The sequence below is a fragment of the Ranitomeya variabilis genome, chromosome 3 (assembly GCF_051348905.1).
Source record: "Ranitomeya variabilis isolate aRanVar5 chromosome 3, aRanVar5.hap1, whole genome shotgun sequence".
Classification (NCBI taxonomy): domain Eukaryota; kingdom Metazoa; phylum Chordata; class Amphibia; order Anura; family Dendrobatidae; genus Ranitomeya; species Ranitomeya variabilis.
Genome location: NC_135234.1, coordinates 26,248,935 through 26,271,050, shown reverse-complemented (window position 1 = coordinate 26,271,050; position 22,116 = coordinate 26,248,935). Strand labels below are relative to the sequence as shown.

The 22,116-nt window shown below is 43.3% G+C and overlaps 1 protein-coding gene across 1 annotated transcript in view; it reads left to right on the top strand.

Moving 5' to 3' along the window:
• Positions 1-22,116, top strand: part of ABCG1 (ATP binding cassette subfamily G member 1) — a 59,042-nt gene that overhangs the window by 33,673 nt on the left and 3,253 nt on the right. Inside the window, exons 3-14 of the mRNA XM_077293822.1 lie at positions 3,386-3,503; positions 3,808-3,940; positions 4,400-4,450; positions 6,607-6,752; positions 9,075-9,198; positions 9,837-9,951; positions 11,765-11,910; positions 14,639-14,740; positions 17,419-17,587; positions 18,788-18,888; positions 19,802-19,960; positions 20,196-20,314. Coding sequence (XP_077149937.1) covers positions 3,386-3,503; positions 3,808-3,940; positions 4,400-4,450; positions 6,607-6,752; positions 9,075-9,198; positions 9,837-9,951; positions 11,765-11,910; positions 14,639-14,740; positions 17,419-17,587; positions 18,788-18,888; positions 19,802-19,960; positions 20,196-20,314 — 1,483 coding nt within the window. The remainder of the gene's footprint in view (positions 1-3,385; positions 3,504-3,807; positions 3,941-4,399; positions 4,451-6,606; positions 6,753-9,074; positions 9,199-9,836; positions 9,952-11,764; positions 11,911-14,638; positions 14,741-17,418; positions 17,588-18,787; positions 18,889-19,801; positions 19,961-20,195; positions 20,315-22,116) is intronic.

Sequence of the window (22,116 nt, the reverse complement as noted above, 5' to 3'; positions counted from 1 at the left end):
TGTGGGGTGCATGGTACGAGGTGCAGGGTGTGGGTGTGGGGTGCGAGGTGCAGGGTGGGAGGTGCAGGATGTGGGGTGCGAGGTGCATGGTGTGGGGTGCAGGGTGTGAGGTGTCTAACCTATGGCCCCCCACCCCCCGGTGTATAACCTCTGCCCCCCGGTGTATAACCTCTGGTCCCTCACCTCCCAGCGTATAACCGCTGGCCTCCCACCCCAGTGTATAACCTCCGCCTCCTTGCCCCCAGTGTATAACATCTCGCCCCCCCTGGTGTTTAATCCTCCAGCCCATCACACCAGGTGTATAACTTCTGGCCCGCCACTCCTGGTGTATAACCTGTTTCCTCATCCCTGATCTCTAACCCCCAGTCTCTCACCTCCGGTTTATAACTTCTGCCCCTCCACCCCCCAGTGTATAACCTCTGGCCCCTCGCCCCACCCCCCCCCCCCCCCCCCCCCCCGATGTATGTCTGGCCTCATTGCTCCTCGGTGCATGACGTCCAGCCCCCTCCCCCAGTGTATAACCTCTGGCCCCTCACCTCTGGTGTATAACCTCTGGCCCCTCACCTCTGGTGTATAACCTCTGGCCCCTCGCCCCCACCGTGCCGTCTGCCTTTACTACCATGTGACAGAACAGCCGGTGGTCCAGAGCTCACTGATACCAGCGCAGTCCTGTAATAGGAGCCACCGGGGAAACAAGTCCGTCCATCACATTTATTCTCTCCTAAATCTTCCCTCATCACCTGTGAGTGATAATATTGAGATGCGGAAGGAACCGCAGCAACTCAGCCACAGAGTGGAGACCCCGTAACATTACAGAGTGGGGGCCGATTGCTGAAGAGCAAAGAGCAGAAAAGTCGCCACCGTTCTGCTGACTCCATAACTGAGAGTCCAGACGTCCTCTGGTATAACATCAGCATAAACACTGCGCCCCCGCCGGGAGCTTCATGGCCGAGCAGCTGCATGCAGCCGTACATCACCAAGTGCAATGCCGAGCGTCGGATGGAGTGGTGTAAAGCCGCCACCACTGGACTCTGGAGGAGACGTGTTCTGTGCAGTGACGGTCACACTTCTCAGATGGAGGAGTCTGGGTTTGGTGACACCAGGAGCCGTTATATCTACAGAGGGAAAATTTTGCGAGTCCAGAGTTAAGACCCCCGTACTTGTCCTCCCTACACCCTATAATATGGAAACTTATAGGTAATATGAGACAATAATATTAATGTATTATAGTAAGGATTTCCTATATTTTCTGATAAATAAAACTGTCAGTAATATTCCCTCATGGAACTTTTGGAAGAGCGGCCATGGCGATCGCCCGGACACTGATGTTCTGTCTCAGACCCCACAGGAGATGAATGGAAACCATTTATTGCCTGAGAGAAGACATCAAATTATTCCATTATTTTGTCATGACGTCGAATGGATAATGAGAGTACAATGGCGGATCATAAGCCGGCGACGCCGGGGAAATCCTGTACAGGGGGTTTATCAGGACACATATTTGCCTCTTTCTGTGATGTGGACAATGGATTTAGTGTAGCCGCTCAGACGGGAGCCGTTCCCTGTATCCCGGATTTCCATGTGTTCTGATGGTTAATTAATGTGAGAAAGGAGTCAACTGTTACACTATAGCGTCTTATAGGAAAGGGAAGTTGCCTTTAAGGAATGGTTGAAAATTAAAGGGGTTTGGGCAATCTCTACTTTTTAGAAGGTTCCTCGCTGATCACAAAGTGAGTTTCTGTTGGGACCACCAGCGATCAGTTGTAATCCGTGGGGAAACATGTAAGTATTACATTTCCCTGCAGTGCCCCCACAGGGCAAATGAAGCATTACACAGTGTCTATTCACATCAATGGGCTGTCTATGGACAAGATGGGTCCTCCAGAGAGAGAGAGAGAAACTGTGCTCTACTCTAGCCATCAAAAAACGAGGATCTCCTTGTTACCTCACTTTCCTAATATGTTGTATTAAAACAAGTTTCCTAAACCAGACAACCCCTTTAATTGAACACAGTCCCTAATTCGGAACCTACATCTAATACCCAAAGTCATACATTTGTACCAAGACTGTTTTTCGCTCTGGAGGACCCAACACATCTGTTGCCCACTGATTTCAATGAGCATCATGTAGTACCTCTTCTTCCCTTTGGGGGAGCTGCAGAGAGAATAAAAACCTGCTTTCTATGTTCCTTTATAGATAAGAGCTGATCACTGCCGATGCAAGCAACCAGATTCTCTGTAATTTTCGTTAAATCCTTCCAGAAAAAGGATTTTTTTTTTATTTTTCATTTATGTCATGCAGCTGCAGTGCAGTACAGCGCAACCTTCACCAGGGGGAGCTTTATCGGGAAGCGAGACTGCACACACTGAGCAGCTGAACAGATGCCACCAAGTGGCAAGAGAGTAGTCAGAAAAAGCCGAGTCAGGGCACAAGATAACACGTCAGTACAAAAAGGATTAAAACAGAAAGGATAGTCAGGACGTAGCAAGAGATCAGTAAACCGGGACGAGCAAAATATGGTACAAAAGGGACAAATCCAAACAGAGTCAATAGCCAAGCCAGGAGATCAGAATCAGGGAATCAAGTAGAACAGACAAACGCAGGGAAAGGGCAGACAGAGGGAGACAACAGACACAGGACAAGTCAGGGTTCACAGCAGGACAAACCAAGGGTTTCCAGAGTCAGGTTCACAAGCCGAAGACAGAACTATAGCTGACACTGCCAGCAAGATTCCTGGGAGCTAAAAAGCCAACCTGAACCCAGAACGAGGCAGAGCAAAGTTAACCCTTGACATGATCCGTCCAAAAAGGGCAGACACTAATAAACCCTGGAACGGATCATGACAATTTATTTTATTTTTTAGACATATTATAATACAGTCACACATGCAAAGGAAAATCACAGATGAAAAAGGAATTTTTCGTGGAAGATGACCTGTTCATCTGGGTTTTATTTTTGTTTGTTTGTCATTGTCGACCTGATTTTTGTTATCCAGATATCTGCGGCCGAATCATTAATGGCGATTTTTTTTGAAAAGTTGCTAAATTTTTGCTGAAATGTTCTTTTGTCCCGCCCCCAAGGAATTATTTTTTTTGTATGAAATTTTTTTTTTCTGCAAATTTGAGTTGTATACGACATTTTAATGGAACGTGTGACTTTTTGCTCAAAAGAGGTGCAAAAAAGGTTAAATATAAAGCATTTTTTATTTTGCTCAAAATTCAAGAATTTGTCACAAAAAATATTAAAGAATACAAGAGAAAAAAAGAAAAAAGCTTTACAGCAGTCTTATGTCATAGCATGGATGTGGTAGACATTACATAAGTTTCGCCTGTTGCCTGCTTCATCAGGACATTTTTGATGGTTTCTAATTTTCTTTTTTCCTCAGGTTATAAAACTTTGCTGAAAGGAATCTCTGGGAAATTCGGATGCGGAGAACTTGTAGCAATAATGGGCCCATCGGGGGCTGGAAAGTCTACGCTGATGAACATACTAGCAGGATACAGGTCAGTAATGAGAATAATGTAATTTATCCTAATATAATACAGAAGGTACTGGGGAGGCTGCGTAATAAATGGGGGTCACATATTTGGGGCCTTCTTCTGTGGAGGTCTAAGCATGTCCATTCATTATACAGACAACTACTGGGTTTCAATGGAAGCTATGCCATTCTTCAATTCACCTCTGGGGGCGCTGTAGAGAAAGTAAACATTTTCGGTCTGGACTTTTGTTTTTAGGGGTCTACGATGTTGTACCTGGTATTACAGGCAGGGGACATCATTGATACAAGTTTTTTCTGCTGTTTTCCAGAGAGACTGGCATGAAGGGAGAGATTCTAATCAATGGGCAGCCTCGTGACTTGAGGACCTTCCGGAAAGTATCCTGTTACATCATGCAGGATGACATGTTGCTGCCTCATCTAACTGTACAGGAGGCCATGATGGTAAGTTCAATGGCAAACCCTACATATACGATCAGGTCATCAGGTGGCCGCCTTCTTATGCCGCTCCTGTGCTGAGGGTCACCTTATACTTAGCAGCCATAGAAAATTCTAAATACTCCAGAACCATCTTGTGGGCTTTTCCTGTTAGCATATGTTGACCAAAAAGGATGTCCACCTTGAAGAGCTCCTTATCCTCCTGTACTTACTTATTTTGAGGGGTCCTGCTGTGGGGACCATTACGGCCCCCATATCCCGAAAAAAAGACTTTTATAGAACCAGACAACGTGAGACAATGGGGCGTGTTGATTTTTAATTCTTATGGTTTTGAGCATTATAATACCATATTATTACTGTTATACTCTTATTATATATCCTCCATATTATATTGAATGGTGTCGCTGGGAGGGTGATGCTGATACAGGCCGTCCTTATATCTCTCATATATGAATTGTATTGTAGGTCTCTGCTCACCTGAAGCTGCAAGAGAAAGACGAGGGACGGAGGGAAATGGTAAGTTATAGTATACAGCATATTCTTATCATTACCCACTAGCTCATACTTGACCATACTTCTAAAATGCCTGGGAGACTCCTGGAATAAAGGGAGACCTATGGACTCCAGGAAGCGTCAGCACATCATGACAGACCTTCAGGCATTACCTTGACTGGCAGTAGAGAGCAGCTCAGTAACAGGAGCAGAAAGCAGGGATGTGACTGGCAAGTGTGAAGTCTGCGTCGGGGCATCATACTGTGTTTGCGGAAGGGGGGACTATGGGGGCTACATATTGTGTAGAAAGAACTGTGAAAGGTATGAAATTGTGTGTGGAGGACTATGGGGGAATCATACTTTTTGTGTGGGACTGTGGGGACATCATACTGTGTAGGAGGTACTGTGAGGGTATCACACTGTGTGTGGGTCAGACTGTGAGCGCATCATACTGGGTAGGTGAGACTGTGGAGGTCATCAAATTGTGTGTGGAGGATTATGGGGGCATCTTACAGTTTGTGTGGGACTGTGGGGACATCATACTATGTAGGAGGTACTGTGAGGGCATCACAGTATGCGTGAGTCAGACTGTCAGGGCATCATACTGGGTAGGTGAGACTGTGGAGGTCATCAAATTTTGCGTGTGGGACATAGGGAGCATCATACTTTGTGTGGCAATGTGGCGGCATCATACTGTGTTTGGGACTGTGAGGGCATACTGTGTAGGGGGCTATGGGGACATCATATTGTGTATGGAGGACTTTGGGGCATCAAATTGTGTGTGGTACTGTGGGGGCATCATACTGTGCATGGGGACTGTAGGTTTATCATACTGTGTGTGGAGGACTTTGGGAGTATCATGTTGTATGGGGACCTACAGTGGCATACTGTGTAGAGGGACTTTGGGGGCATTATACTGTGTAGGGTGATTATGGTGACATCATACTCTGTAGGGGGACTTTGGGGGCACCATACTGTGTAGGGGGACTTTGGGGGCATTATACTGTGTAGGGTGATTATGGTGACATCATACTGTGTAGAGGGAGCTTGGGGGCATCCTACTGTGTAGGGGGACTTTGGGGGCATTATGCTGTGCAGGGTGATTATGGTGACATCATACTGTGTAGAGGGACTTTGGGGGCATTATACTGTGTAGGGGGACTTTGGGGGCATTATACTGTGTAGGGTGACTGTGGTGACATCATACTGTGTAGGTGATTTGTGGGGGGAATCATACTGTGTCCTGTCAAACCTCACCAATCATTCTGGGAATCCAGTGATTCTGGGATATTTCTTTATTCAGGATGGTGGGGAAAAGGGTGCGGAGAGGTGTGACTTCTTAAAAGAGGGGTAAATTGACAATTGCTGATGGTTCCTCCTCCTAGTTTTCTGTTCGTTTCTCTATGAAAGGATTATTTGCATATGATTAAATAATGGTATATAACCAGGATATGTCATCACTTTTTGATTTTTGGGGACCCAAACTCTGGGACCTTACCGATTATAAAGTGGCATTATATCCTAGTGTTGTGCCATCACTTCGTGGGATAGGAATTCACACTTTATGGCCTATCTGCTCTTACTAAACAATATTGAGACTTATAGACCAGATCATCCTAATCTTCCTGGTTCATTAGTAAAATAGCCTCGATTACAATACTGCACCATCTATTGAGACGTATAGAACCGATCATCCTGATGTTTCTGGTTTGTAGCTATAATGACAATACAAGAGTACTATAAGAGCTACTGGAACCTATAGAAAGGATATTCTTCATTCATAATTATAATGTAAGAATTGCCATATTATAAAAACTGATCAACTTGGCAAGTTTGTTTTGCTTTTCTTTAATATCCTTTTAATTTAAAGTAAATTTAATTTAACAAAATGTATTTCTTTAAATATTTCCTATCAGTTTTGTTTTCCTGAAAATTTGTTTTTTTGCAACAATAGAGTATGATAAAATTTTGCTTTCGACCACCACTAGAGGGAGCTCTGAGGCTCTATGATGTCTACACAGTGTGCAGTAGGCTCCCTCTAGTGGTGGTTGGTGGTATTAAGAATCTGAAATGTCTAAATTCATGTTTATGCTGTAGATTTGGAGCTCTGTGTCAGAAAAACAGAGGTGCAATAGATAAAGATATGTTAGATGTGAATCATTGTAAAACTTTTATTTCAGGTAAAGGAGATCCTGACGGCACTGGGATTGTTGCCGTGTGCGGACACCAGGACTGGCTGCCTCTCTGGGGGGCAGAGGAAACGTTTGGCGATTGCTCTAGAACTGGTGAACAATCCCCCAGTCATGTTCTTTGATGAACCCACCAGGTAGGTGCCTATATAAAAATTAGTGAAAAGCTACACTTATGTTCGACTTAAAGGGATTGTCTAGAATAATAAAAAACTGCCTGCTTTCTTTAAGAAATTGCCACCTCTGACCATGGGTTGCATCTGGTATTGCAACTGAGCCCCATTGAAGTAATTGGAGCTGAGCTGCAATAATACGCAGAGCCCATCGTCAAGGGTGGCGCTGTTTTTTTAAGGAAAGCAGCCATGTATTTTTAATCCTGGAGCCAATGGTTGCAGCCAAGTCATCCTGTGGGTAGGAAATCACACACCGATGCCAATGGAGAAGTCCTGAGTCAGATGATTACACTTTTCCGATTTTGTGTTTTTTATTTATAATGTGATTGTGATTTTTTTACGTCTCACTCCGTCGAGGAGTCTTGGCCGCGTTTGCCTGAGAACAGAGAAAACTTGTAATCTTTTAATCCATTAACTTTTAATTAAAGCAGTAATCATGAAAGTGGGTCAGAGGCGGCTCGGTGTGCTGCAGGTTGTATTATAGGCTGGCTTTTCTGCTTAGTCGGCTCTGTAGTGTGTTATACATTTGTAGATTCAGGGCCGGATAAAGGTCTATAGAAGCCTCAGTAAAAAAATATATATATAAGTATTGCGCTGATTTCCATTTTTCATTTCGCCATGTTTGGAAGTGATGATAAATGAAAAAGCTTAGGAGAAGGAATTTAAATAAAAAAGCGCCAGACTGTGCTCAGATAACAACACCTATATAATACATCTATGTATACAAATAATGGCAGCCAATAGGCCGATGCAGAAATTTGGGCTCCCTTGGATATTTGGAGGTTTCAGACCTTAATTAGCCTGTTAGTGTTATGAATTGTTCACTATCATCGTTAGGAAAGGCCCAAATTTCCTAGCTTGATAAAAACCCAGCCTCCTCTAGTCTTCTGCCACAAAAACAGAAGCCATGGGTTCTTCTAAGCAGCAGCCTAGCACTCTGAAAATGAAAATGGTGGAGGCCCACAAAGCAGGAGAAGGCTATAAGAAGATAGCAAAACGTTTTCTAGTTGCCCTTTCCACAGTTCAAAATGCAATTAAGAAATGGAGGTTAAGATAAGGTCTGGAAGACCAAGCAAAGAGCTGATCGGAGGATTGCTAGAGAGGCAAATCAGAACCCTCTTTGACTGCAAAAGACCTTCAGAAATATTTAGCAGACTCTAGAGTTGTTGTACATTGTTCTACTGTTCAGAGACACCAGTACAAATATGGCCTTCATGGAAAAGTCATCAGAAGAAAACCTCTCCTGCGTTCTCACCATAAAATTCAGCGTCAGAAGTATGCAAAAGAACATCTAAACAAGACTGATGGAAACAAATCGTGTGGATCGATGAGGTTAAAATAGAACTCTTTGGCCATAACGATGAAAAGTATGTGTGGAGATAAAAGGGCACATAATTTCAGGAAAAGAATATCTCGCCAACCATTAAGCATGGGAGTGGATCAATCATTCTTTGGGGTTGTGTTGCCTCTACTGGTACGGGGAACATTTCATGGATAGAGGGAAGAATGGATTCAATGAAATTTCAACAAATTCTTGATGCAAACATAACATCATCTATAAAAAAGCTGAAGATGAAAAGAGGAAGAGGATGGCTTCTACAAATGGATAATGATCCTAAACACACGGCAAAATCCACAATAGACGACCTCAAAATGCTCAAGCTGAAGGTTTCACAATGGCCCTCACAGTCCCCTGACCTGAACATCATTGAGAATCTGTATCTAGTCCTCAAAATAGCACAGGATGCAAGACGACCCAGGAATCTAACAGAACTGGAGGAATTCTCCAAGGAAGAATGGAGGAAAATCCCTCAAACAAGAAATGAAAGACTCTTGTCTGGCTACAAAAAGCGTTTACAAGCTGTGATACTTGCAAAAGGAAGTGGTACTAGGTACTAACCATGCAGGGTGCCCAAACTTTGGCATCAGACAATTTTCATTTTTGTAATTTTTAAAATGTAAGATGAAAATATAAATATATATTTTTGCCAAAAATACAAAGGAAATGTGTCATCTTTAACTTTAGGCCTTACTTAACTGTTTAGTAATTTTGACCAGGGGCTCCCAAACTTTTACGTGCCACTGTAGATACTATGCAGTACTGTGATACAGGGATTAGGTAACAATACTGTGGTTAAATAATACCGCAATACAGCTGGGTTTGCACAAATATAGTTTACTATGTAACGTAGTATATTACCTTTATCAGAATATCTCACCTGCTTTTTGCTTTTGTTGGGTTTTTATATATATTTTATAATTTTTTTTTATCTTTCCCTTTTCTAGTGGACTGGACAGTTCTTCTTGTTTTCAGGTTGTCTCCTTAATGAAGTCATTGGCACAAGGCGGCCGGAATATAATCTGTACCATTCACCAGCCCAGTGCCAAACTGTTCGAGCTTTTTGATCAGGTGAGTTAATCACCTGAAATCACTGAAAAAAATAGTATGTGGAGGAGGAGTTTATACCTCCCATGAGGAAATGGATTTAGCCAATCAGAGCTGGGTTCTTCCTATCGACCAGCCCCTGAGGAGCCATAATATCTCCCTTTATGGTTCATACAACCCTTGTCAAGTGACATAGCTGTACAATAAAAGCCCCCCTTTCCCTAAAAAAAACCAGGGTTCATTGATTTTGGATCTTTGTCTATTAGACTGAGCGGGGAACCAATATAAGGAGCATTTCTCTATGGAGAACCCAGCATGTCTATGTATTAGGACAGCTAATTCCCATTAACTGGAATTATGCAATACTTTATTTCACCTGTGGGGGCGCTGTGGGGAAATTAAACACTTGATCCTCTATAGAATGCAGCTGGTGCTGACACCCTGCAGTCAGCTTATTATCTGGAGACCCTTGTAACAAAATGTGATAGGACAAGTGGAAGTTTTATCGATGATCTTTTTTTTCTCCCTCTCCTCCCTCCCAGCCCACAAACCCAAATCATTTGCAGAACTGTTAAGACTGATGATTAGTTTCTAGCATTAAATTCCCGGTAAATCTGCAGAAAGGATAACATTACACGTTTCTCTCTCCTTTTCATACACAGCTTTATGTACTAAGCCAGGGACAATGTATCTACCGTGGGAAAGTGTCAAATCTCGTTCCGTACTTGCGGGTTCTAGGATTAAACTGCCCGACCTATCACAACCCGGCCGACTTCAGTGAGTAAAATCTGCTTCTCTGTAATAAAATAATGGATCTTGTGCAACAAAACTATCAGGCCCTCCAGTCGTTGTAGAACTACTACTCCCAGCATACAAATGCTTATTTTTTTTAATTTATTTTCTGGTGTCATCTTTTCGTCAGGCAGAGCGGATGCAGGGAAAAAAAAGGGCTACTCCAGAAAAAAAGAAAAAAAAATACTGGTTGCGTTATGATTCAGTGGGTGTAACCAGAGGGGCGTTAGGTACTGCCCTGGTAGTCACTAGGGTTTTCCTTACCTCTATGCTACAGGACATCAGTAATATTAATTGCATATTATTTTGGGATGGGGGTAGGCTCTGGAACATTTTTTATATAATTATTATTTTATTTTCATTATGCTTATTACTATTATTTATAAAAATTATTAGCATTTTATTGGTATAAAAATTATCATTTTTTTATAAATAAATTATTATTTTAATTTATATAAATATTATTTTATTATTGACATTAGTATGTATAAAAAAATTACTATTTTTATTGGTATTATTATTTATAAATTAATATTACTGTTTTTATCATTCATACATTATTAATATAAAATTATATTATTATTATAAAAATATTGTAAATTATATTATTATTTTGACATTATTATTATACAAATATTATTATATGTATAACTATTTATAAATAAATTGCTATTGTCATTTATACAATGATTATTTTATTATCGGTATTAAGATTTATTATTGTGATAATTTGTAATTTATTTTATTATTATTTGTATCGTTATTTATAAGTGTTACTGTATATTGCTATCATTTATACAATGATTATTATTTTATTATTGGTTTTGCTATTTATAAAAGATGCTATCATTAATACTGGTATTATTTATTTTATTTCATTATTATCGTCATTTATAAATTATATTTTTATTATTATAAAAATAATGTAATTATTATTATTAATTATATTATTATTGATAAATGAGTATTTTTTTTATTATTAATTAATTTATTTATTTTTAAAGCATCTTTAATTCCAGGGTGCTTTACATGTGAAAAAGTTTACAGACTTATAATGTGTATATATAGGATAATACATATATATATATATATATATATATATATATATATATATATATATATATATACACATTTATATAGTAGAAGGGCAATCTTGCATTATATCTAACGTACAATTGGGTCCTACTTCAAGCAATAGAAAAAAAGTCTATGTTTTTCTACTTTTTTTATTTTTTAGATGCTTATAAATGTTAATATTTTTAAATAAAAAAAGTAGATTAAATATTTTCCTAATTATACACTATTGCCCTCTAGTGGTGAAATGGTGTATAATCGGACAGTGCTAAAATCCTGCTAGACTAGTATCTTACCATAGACCTTTGCAGTTGTATAAACCATTTATACTATTTCTTGTGTTGCCTCAACTCATAAAATAACAAATGAAGGAACTTTGCCAATAGTCTTTTTTATAATTCACCTTTAATTTTGCGCACACAGCCTCCCTGATATATTCACAACCTGTGTGTTTCCATCATTTTGAAGTTTAGTGATAAATTGGGGATTAGAAACAGATGACAACATGACTGCAGCTTCAGACTACACAGGTTTTATTTGTAGTCTGTTACCATGGAGACACATAGGTCTGCATAGGAGCTGTATACACAATCATTTTATTTATTGGAATAATAGGAAGAGATGTGAGTGGAGTTGTATCCCTTGCCTGACCACATTCTCACTTGTACCTATGTAATACCATGATATCCACATGAATCCTGTCTTCTTCTTCCCCTCCCCGCAGTCATGGAGGTGGCCTCCGGAGAGTACGGAGACCAGAATCCTCGGCTTGTGAGAGCCGTTCAGGAGGTGTGCGGGGCCGAGCAGAAAAGGGATCATTGCGGGGAGACCGAACCCAACCTGTTCCTGTGGCACAAACCATCCGAGGAGGTAATCAGGACTAGGATGGTTTATTACAGTGGGAGCCTATAGGCCGTATACCCGTATACCTATGTGCTGGGATACGTCACAGCCCCCCATACTGGTATCTGGAAATCCCCCCTACATATTCATTCAGCGTACAGTCTACATGTGATGTGTACAGAGTCCTATGGACTGATGCATGCGGTGTACCAGTAATGATGAAATATTGGGGTATTATTACACATAGAAAAGTCCAGTGATTATATAGGGATGGTGAGGAGGGTAGTCATAGAGTCAGGGTTCAGTGACGCAGAGGTAGCAGTCACTGTAATGGTGGTCAGGAGGGCAGTCAGTACTCAGGGGATCCAGGATTCTGTAATGGTGATGTAGCAGAGTCGGGTATGACCGCAAACCCGACCCTGCTACATCACCATTACAAAATCAAGTGTTCCCTGATATGCTGTACTGTGATGGTGATCAGGAGGGAAATCAGGGAATCCAGGATTCTGTAATGGTGATGTAGCAGGGTTGGGTATGTTGTACTGTGATGGTGATCAGGAGGGTAATCAGGGAATCCAGGATTCTGTAATGGTGATGTAGCAGAGTCGGGTATGTTATACTGTGATGGTGATCAGGAGGGTAATCAGGGAATCCAGGACTCTGTAATGATGATGTAGCAGAGTCGGGTATGCTGTACTGTGATGGTGATCAGGAGGGTAATCAGGGAATCCAGGACTCTGTAATGATGATGTAGCAGAGTCGGGTATGCTGTACTGTGATGGTGATCAGGAGGGTAATCAGGGAATCCAGGATTCTGTAATGGTGATGTAGCAGGGTTGGGTATGTTGTACTGTGATGGTGATCAGGAGGGAAATCAGGGAATCCAGGATTCTGTAATGGTGATGTAGCAGGGTCGGGTATGTTATACTGTGATGGTGATCAGGAGGGTAATCAGGGAATCCAGGACTCTGTAATGATGATGTAGCAGGGTTGGGTATGTTGTACTGTGATGGTGATCAGGAGGGAAATCAGGGAATCCAGGATTCTGTAATGATGATGTAGCAGGGTCGGGTATGCTGTACTGTGATGGTGATCAGGAGGGTAGTCAGGGAATCCAGGACTCTGTAATGGTGATGTAGCAGGGTCGGGTATGTTGTACTGTGATGGTGATCATGAGGGTAGTCAGGGAATCCAGGATTCTGTAATGATGATGTAGCAGGGTTGGGTATGTTGTACTGTGATGGTGATCAGGAGGGTAGTCAGGGAATCCAGGATTCTGTAATGGTGATGTAGCAGAGTCGGGTATGCTGTACTGTGATGGTGATCAGGAGGGTAATCAGGGAATCCAGGATTCTGTAATGGTGATGTAGCAGAGACGGGTATGCTGTACTGTGATGGTGATCATGAGGGTAGTCAGGGAATCCAGGATTCTGTAATGATGATGTAGCAGGGTTGGGTATGTTGTACTGTGATGGTGATCAGGAGGGAAATCAGGGAATCCAGGATTCTGTAATGATGATGTAGCAGGGTTGGGTATGCTGTACTGTGATGGTGATCAGGAGGGTAGTCAGGGAATCCAGGATTCTGTAATGGTGATGTAGCAGAGTCGGGTATGCTGTACTGTGATGGTGATCAGGAGGGTAATCAGGGAATCCAGGATTCTGTAATGATGATGTAGCAGGGTTGGGTATGTTGTACTGTGATGGTGATCATGAGGGTAGTCAGGGAATCCAGGATTCTGTAATGATGATGTAGCAGGGTTGGGTATGTTGTACTGTGATGGTGATCAGGAGGGAAATCAGGGAATCCAGGATTCTGTAATGGTGATGTAGCAGGGTTGGGTATGCTGTACTGTGATGGTGATCAGGAGGGTAATCAGGGAATCCAGGATTCTGTAATGGTGATGTAGCAGAGTCGGGTATGCTGTACTGTGATGGTGATCAGGAGGGTAGTCAGGGAATCCAGGATTCTGTAATGGTGATGTAGCAGAGTCGGGTATGCTGTACTGTGATGGTGATCATGAGGGTAGTCAGGGAATCCAGGATTCTGTAATGATGATGTAGCAGGGTTGGGTATGTTGTACTGTGATGGTGATCATGAGGGAAATCAGGGAATCCAGGATTCTGTAATGGTGATGTAGCAGGGTCGGGTATGCTGTACTGTGATGGTGATCAGGAGGGTAGTCAGGGAATCCAGGACTCTGTAATGATGATGTAGCAGGGTCGGGTATGTTGTACTGTGATGGTGATCAGGAGGGTAGTCAGGGAATCCAGGATTCTGTAATGATGATGTAGCAGGGTCGGGTATGCTGTACTGTGATGGTGATCAGGAGGGTAGTCAGGGAATCCAGGACTCTGTAATGATGATGTAGCAGGGTCGGGTATGCTGTACTGTGATGGTGATCAGGAGGGTAGTCAGGGAATCCAGGACTCTGTAATGGTGATGTAGCAGAGTTGGGTATGCTGTACTGTGATGGTGATCAGGAGGGTAATCAGACCCCCAGGTCACACAGTGGTTAAAGTAATAGTATAGTCAGGGACAAATAATCCCGGTGGAACAAACACCTATAACGGCTGCGCTGCCGGCGATCCGACCATCCCGGCAGCCGTGTGCCCGGCATCCCTGACAGGACATTCATATTAATGGCAGGGGGAGCCTGATACATGGTGACAGCCCTGCAGCTGTGTGAGCCGGATCATCGGTATATCATAAGTCTGCAGGAGTTTTCCTTTAACCGCGGCCCCTCTTGTTGCAGGACGCGTCGCCCACAGAGGGCTGCCACAGCTTCTCCGCCAGCTGCCTTACCCAGTTCTGTATCCTGTTTAAGCGGACGTGTCTGAGCATCATGAGGGACTCGGTAAGTCACGCCGTCCGTCCGGATATTATACCACAATGGGTTACAATGAACGGCTTATGAGACAGATTTATCAACTATCCGTGTTGTCCATAACAACCAATCACTGCGCAGCTTTCATTTTTCAAGAGCACTATATGAAATGAAAGCTGTGTTGTCATTGGTTGCTATAGGCAACACTGACGGGTTTTTATAAAACTCCCCCATTGTGTTGACTTTTAAAATAATACTCATCTACCTTAGTTTCCATGACGACGGGTATAATTTTCTGTGATCTGCTTGACGAGAACACAAAATGTAGGGTTATTATAATCGTCTGAAGGGCGACAATCAATTGGAAATTGACCTTTCCTGGAAATATTGGGAGGCATGACAACAATCGGGCTCTGTGTGAGAGCGATTGTATAAGAATATATCCGGGCCCTGGGAATAGGGGCCACTTACGGTAATAACCCCCATCTCTGTATCCTAGGAGAAAGGTTGGCGCTAATGACATTTGTGAAGGAGCCACTGCTCATTTTTGTTAATGGAAAGTCATGTAAATCATTTTGGTTCAATACTGCCCAAAAATAATACCGTGCCAAAAATATCACCGTCCACCGCCAAATACCATACAATGAACACATAACAGCGTCGACACAAACCAGATGTACTGTTATTATATAATAGCGTTTACGGTATAATCCCGTACAGTGAACACATATGAGTGTCATACAGAGCCCACATTATACCCCCATACAGTGCCTGCATCATATTACCATACCGTGTACACATGTCATACAGAGCCCACATTGTACCCCCATACAGTGCCTGCATCATATTGCCATACCGTGTACACATCATGCAGTTCCCACATTGTACCCCCATACAGTGCCTGCATCATATTGCCATACCGTGTACACATGTCATACAGAGCCAACATGATACTCACATATAATGCCTACGTAATAGATCCATACAAAGAACATGAGTACTATATGGCAGCCACATGATACTATGGTACACGGCCTCTGAAATAATAGCAACAACACATAATACTGCAATTCACGGCCCACATTGTATTACCCTATTGTTTCGACATAAAAGTGTCATACAGTAAGCACAGGAGCGTGCCATACATTGCCTGTATAATGCTGCCATACAGTGTCTACCTTATTACTTCTACATATCAGTGTCATACGTTGCCCGCATCATATAATACTGCCACATAGCGCCTACATAACAGTGCCACACAATAAGTACACATCAGTGCCATATAGTGCCTATATCATATAATACTGCCACATAGTGCCTACATAATAGTGCCACACAATGAGTACACATCAGTGCCATATAGTGCCTATATCATATAATACTGCCACATAGTGCCTACATAATAGTGCCACACAATGAGTACACATCAGTGCCAAATAGTGCCTATATCATATAATACTGCCACATAGTACCTACATAACAGTGCCACACAATGAGTACATATCAGTGCCATACAGTGCCTATATCATATAATACTGCTATATAGCACCTACATAATAGTGCCATACAATGAGTACATATCAGTGCCATATAGTGCCTATATCATATAATACTGCCACATAGCGCCTACATAACAGTGCCACACAATGAGTACACATCAGTGCCATATAGTGCCTATATCATATAATACTGCCATATAGCGCCTACATAACAGTGCCACACAATGAGTACATATCAGTGCCATACAGTGCCTATATCATATAATACTGCCACATAGTACCTACATAACAGTGCCACACAATGAGTACATATCAGTGCCATACAGTGCCTATATCATATAATACTGCCACATAGTGCCTACATAATAGTGCCATACAATGAGTACACATCAGTGCCATACAGTGCCTATCTCATATAATACTGCCACATAGTGCCTACATAACAGTGCCACACAATGAGTACACATCAGTGCCATATAGTGCCTATCAAATAAAATACTGCCACGTAGTGCCTACATAATAGTGCCACACAATGAGTACACATCAGTGCCTTATAGTGCCTATATCATATAATACTGCCACATAGTGCCTACATAACAGTGCCATACAATGAGTACATATCAGTGCCATACAGTGCCTATATCATATAATACTGCCACATAGCGCCTACATAACAGTGCCACACAATGAGTACACATCAGTGCCATATAGTGCCTATCAAATAAAATACTGCCACGTAGTGCCTACATAATAGTGCCACACAATGAGTACACATCAGTGCCATATAGTGCCTATATCATATAATACTGCCACATAGTGCCTACATAACAGTGCCATACAATGAGTACATATCAGTGCCATACAGTGCCTATATCATATAATACTGCCACATAGTGCCTACATAATAGTGCCATACAATGAGTACACATCAGTGCCATACAGTGCCTATATCATATAATACTGCCACATAGCGCCTACATAACAGTGCCACACAATGAGTACACATCAGTGCCATACAGTGCCTATATCATATAATACTGCCACATAGTGCCTACATAACAGTGCCATACAATGAGTACATATCAGTGCCATATAATGCCTATATCATATAATGTTGTGTTCTCCAATCACATCCCAAGCTGCAGTCTCTAGAGCCAGTGCGCATTGTGTCTGTGACCTGGGCCTCAGCTGACTTTCCTCCCTCCCCAGGTGCTGACCCACTTACGTATCATGTCGCACATTGGCATCGGGCTCCTTATAGGGCTGCTCTACCTCGGGATCGGTAACGAGGCTAAGAAGGTCCTGAGTAACTCCGGCTTCCTCTTCTTCTCCATGCTCTTCTTGATGTTCGCGGCTCTCATGCCGACCGTCCTCACGTGTGAGTATAATGTGCATCAAGTATGGAAACTATTACCGTTCATTTCACTATGAGAAACCAGGTGATGGGGGGAAAATGATTACAGCAGCGGAAGAAGAGTGCGCTGACCTTGTGGGAGGCAGTGACCTGTGATGAGGCTACGGAGGACAGGGGATAGGAGCAGAGCCAAGATATGAGGAAGGAAATGGAGGGAAGAGCAAAGCCAGGGAATGAGACTCCCATAGTGGAAGTAGTTGGGTTTCCTGCAGCACAGAGTATTTTAGGAAGAGCGATCTGATTTTGTAGGAAGCAGCGACCTATCCCATCGTGTGATGGTATTAGAGAGGACAGCGTCATGAAGTGAGGTGGGAAATTGAGGTAAGTGTAATGTCGGGGATAAAGAGTCCCAAAGGGGAAGTAGTAGGATTTCCTGCAGCACAAGGTATTTCAGGAGATGAGTGATCTGATTCTGCAGGAGGCAGCGACCTATCCCATTAGATGATGGCATTAGAGAGGACATGATGTGAGCAGGGAAATGGAGGCAAGTGAAAGGTCAGGGACTGAGAGTCCCATAGGGAAAGTAATAGTGATTCCTGCAGCACAGAGTATTTCAGGAGATGAGTGATCTGATTTTGTAGGAGGCAGCGACCTATCCATTCATATGATGGCGTTAGAGAGGAGGGGAATGGCGATGTAGTCAAATAGTGGAAGAAGCAGAGTAACCCCAGCAGCACAGAGTGTTTCAGGAGATGAAAGCTCTGATCCTGTAGGAGGCAGCAACCTGTCAATTCTGTCATTAGCAAGAACATGGCTGATAGTGTCGTGACCTGCGGAGGGGTGGGAAATCACAGGCTGCAAATGAGCAGAGTCCCCCAGCAGCACAGAGTGTTTCAGGAGACGAGTGTGCTGACCTTGTGGGAAGCAGTGACCAGTCGGCTCATGATAGTGAGGACAGGGGCGATGTCGTGATGGGAGCCGGGGAAGAAGACAACTGAGAGAACAAACAGGGAGAGGTATAGGGCTCCCCTGCAGCACAGAGTATTTCAGGAAAGCAGTCTGATAGTCTTGCGGGCCTTGAGGGGGAGTGAAAATAGCGAGGACAGGGCTGAATACGATTGGGGGTCATGGGGTGGAGCAGCACAGAGTATTTCAGGCAAGCAGTGTCCATCCTGTGATTGCAGTGCATGTAATGATAACATCCTGCCTTCTGTTTCTGCGCAGTTCCTCTAGAGATGGGGGTGTTTCTTAGGGAACATCTCAACTACTGGTACAGTCTTAAGGCGTACTACCTCGCCAAAACCATGGCCGACGTCCCCTTCCAGGTAACATATAAACACATTTTACACTTATTCATTCTTTTAAAGCAAGGTTTTAAAAATGAAGCTAGGTGACCGGCATCCAGCTGTATATATATATATCCAAATGGAAAAGCTATGAAGGTGTAATGTAGACATGCTTGGGGTACCTGATTGGGGGGACCCTTATCGGAGCTGTCCTGGCCGCCATATTGGTTGTCACCCAGCTTTCCTAGAAGCAGATCTTACAAAAACAGATGAAGAGAATCTTTAATAAGAGAGAGACCCCACCGAGACGTTCATTTATTGGGAATGATTCCTAACCATGGAATAGTGGATAATCTGCTAACTGCTCGGGGTCCGACCCCTGGGAAACCCAGCAATCCCAATAATGGGGCTCTGCAAACTGGGATCTGCTGATTCCCATCTTGAATGGAGCTGCGCATGCTTCCACTGACAGTGAATGGAGCGGAGGTCGAGCATACGCACCTTCACTCCATTCACGATGGGAACAGCAGATCCGAGTGTGCAAGGCCCCATTGTTGGGATTGTAGGTGTTCCCAATGGTCGGATCAAGCAGCGGTGGCGTGTCTAGAAGCTTACGGGCCCCAATAAAAATCTCCAACCCTGACCCCAATTATCATGGGTCTCCTCCTGTGGGATCGTTCGGGCTCTGGTGCGACTGCATCCTCTGCACACACTATAGTTACGTCCCTGGTTATGAGATTTCCTATAGATAGGAATATTTTGAGTTTTTGGGAATGCTATATACTTGCCAACAGTCCCAGATTGCCAGGACTGTCCCAATTTTTGGGGAAATAGTCAGACAAATGTGGGACCTCCCAATACTGTTAGTACAGTTATCCTAAACCAGACATGTATGTTCCCCCCTCCTGGAGCTGAAGGCGGTAGTCACCCCATCCATGTATTCTTTTTCTAGATTATGTTCCCGGTGGCGTACTGCAGCATCGTCTACTGGATGACATCGCAGCCGTCGGACGCCCTGAGATTCGTCTTGTTCTCGGCTCTGGGAACCATGACCTCCCTAGTGGCTCAGTCCTTGGGACTTCTGATTGGGGCAGCATCGACCTCGTTACAGGTACGGAGGTTACAGGATTCGGATCATTCCCTCCGCTTTCATACCAGTGTTAATATTTGTACCACCTGTCGCCACCACTAGGGGGCGTCCTGTGTAAGACTCGCCCTATGAGACATGTACACTCTGCCACCTAGTGAGAAAATGAATGTTTGTCAGTGTACCGTATATAGTGCACGGATTCATACCGATGTAGCAGGGCTGAATTTGTCATGTATATTTTTGGGGCCTTCTACAGGTGGCGACCTTCGTGGGTCCGGTGACGGCGATCCCCGTTTTGCTGTTTTCTGGATTCTTTGTCAGCTTTGACACTATTCCCGGCTACCTGCAGTGGATGTCCTATATGTCATATGTCAGGTATGGCGGCATTAATGTGCCTTGTGCATTTCTGTATTTATAAGAGGACTTGGTTCCTATAGAGATAAGCGGCGTCCGATAGACGTGAAAGCTACACTAGGACAACGAATGAGTCTATGACCCCACTTAAAGGGGTTGTCCAGGAATAGAAAATGTCTGGTTTCTTTTAGAAACAGCACTCCCCTCTGAAAATGAGTTGTATCTGGTACTGCAAATCAGCCCCATTGAAGTGAATGGAGCTGGGTTGAAACAACACAAGAACCCAGGGGTGGTGATGTTTCTGGGAGAAAGCAGACATATATTTCTGATCATGAACAACCCCTTTAATGCTATTTGCCCCTGAAAACTATCCTAGTGATTTTCATTTTTCATTGTGTCCACTGGGGGGTGCTATTTTACAACCACACAGCAACCGCTAATGGCGCAACGCCAGCCTGCTGCCGGTATCATCGGTGATCGATGATTGATTAATATATATTAATGATGATCAGAGACATAAACATGACCATTCCCACCGAGATGATGTTTGTTCTCTTTGTATTAACATTTGCTATTCAGGTAGTGCTGTTGTTCTAGGATGCCCGCCATTTCTTTCCCAGAGTGAGGAAGTGTGCAGCATTTATTATTCTTAGCTTTCAGCTCTGTTCATTAGTTTTAGTGTAAAAAAAAAAATCTGTTGCCGTCAGGAAACCATCAACATGCAGGGTGACTGATCAAAGATCCAACTGATCTGACAGTAGGATCATGCACAATAAGAGCTAACTTTTTTAGTAGTGGACACCCTTTCCTCTTCTTTTAATGACAAAGTGTCAGTTGAATTTTTTTTTCTTCCATAATTCAAAAGTACATGTGAAAACAAGAAACAAGTAATATATCTTATTACTAAAATCTGCTTGTTTCTCCTCCTCGACCAATTTTCTTATTCTCAAAATTCTCAATTTTCATGTAAAATCTGTCTTCATTGAACACAGATGTTCCTTTTCCTGAGATAGGAGATGACAGTTGGTGCTTATAAAGTTCTATGGAGGAGTGTGAAGAAGAACTTGCAGTGGAATGTTGGTGTGTAACTTCCACTAACTCCTCCCCCTCTACAGAATGTGTGTTCCACTAGCTCCTCCCTCCCTGTAGAATGTCTGTGTGTTCCACTAACTTGTCCCCCCTCTACAGAATGTGTGTGTTCCTCTAGCTCCTCCCCCTGCATAGAATGTCTGTGCCTCTAGCTCCTCCCCTCCATAGAATGTCTGTGTGTTCCTCTAGCTCCTCCCCTCCATAGAATGTCTGTGTGTTCCTCTAGCTCCTCCCCCTGCATAGAATGTCTGTGCCTCTAGCTCCTCCTCTGCATAGAATGTCTGTGTGTTCCACTAGCTCCTCTCCTCCATAGAATGTCTGTGTGTTCCTCTAGCTCCTCCCCCTATGGAGGAGTGTGAAGAAGAACTTGCAGTGGAATGTTGGTGTGTAACTTCCACTAACTCCTCCCCCTCTACAGAATGTGTATTCCACTAGCTCCTCCCTCCCTGTAGAATGCCTGTGTGTTCCACTAACTTGTCCCCCCTCTACAGAATGTGTGTGTTCCTCTAGCTCCTCCCCCTGCATAGAATGTCTGTGCCTCTAGCTCCTCCCCTCCATAGAATGTCTGTGTGTTCCTCTAGCTCCTCCCCTCCATAGAATGTCTGTGTGTTCCTCTAGCTCCTCCCCCTGCATAGAATGTCTGTGCCTCTAGCTCCTCCCCTCCATAGAATGTCTGTGTGTTCCTCTAGCTCCTCCCCCTGCATAGAATGTCTGTGCCTCTAGCTCCTCACCCT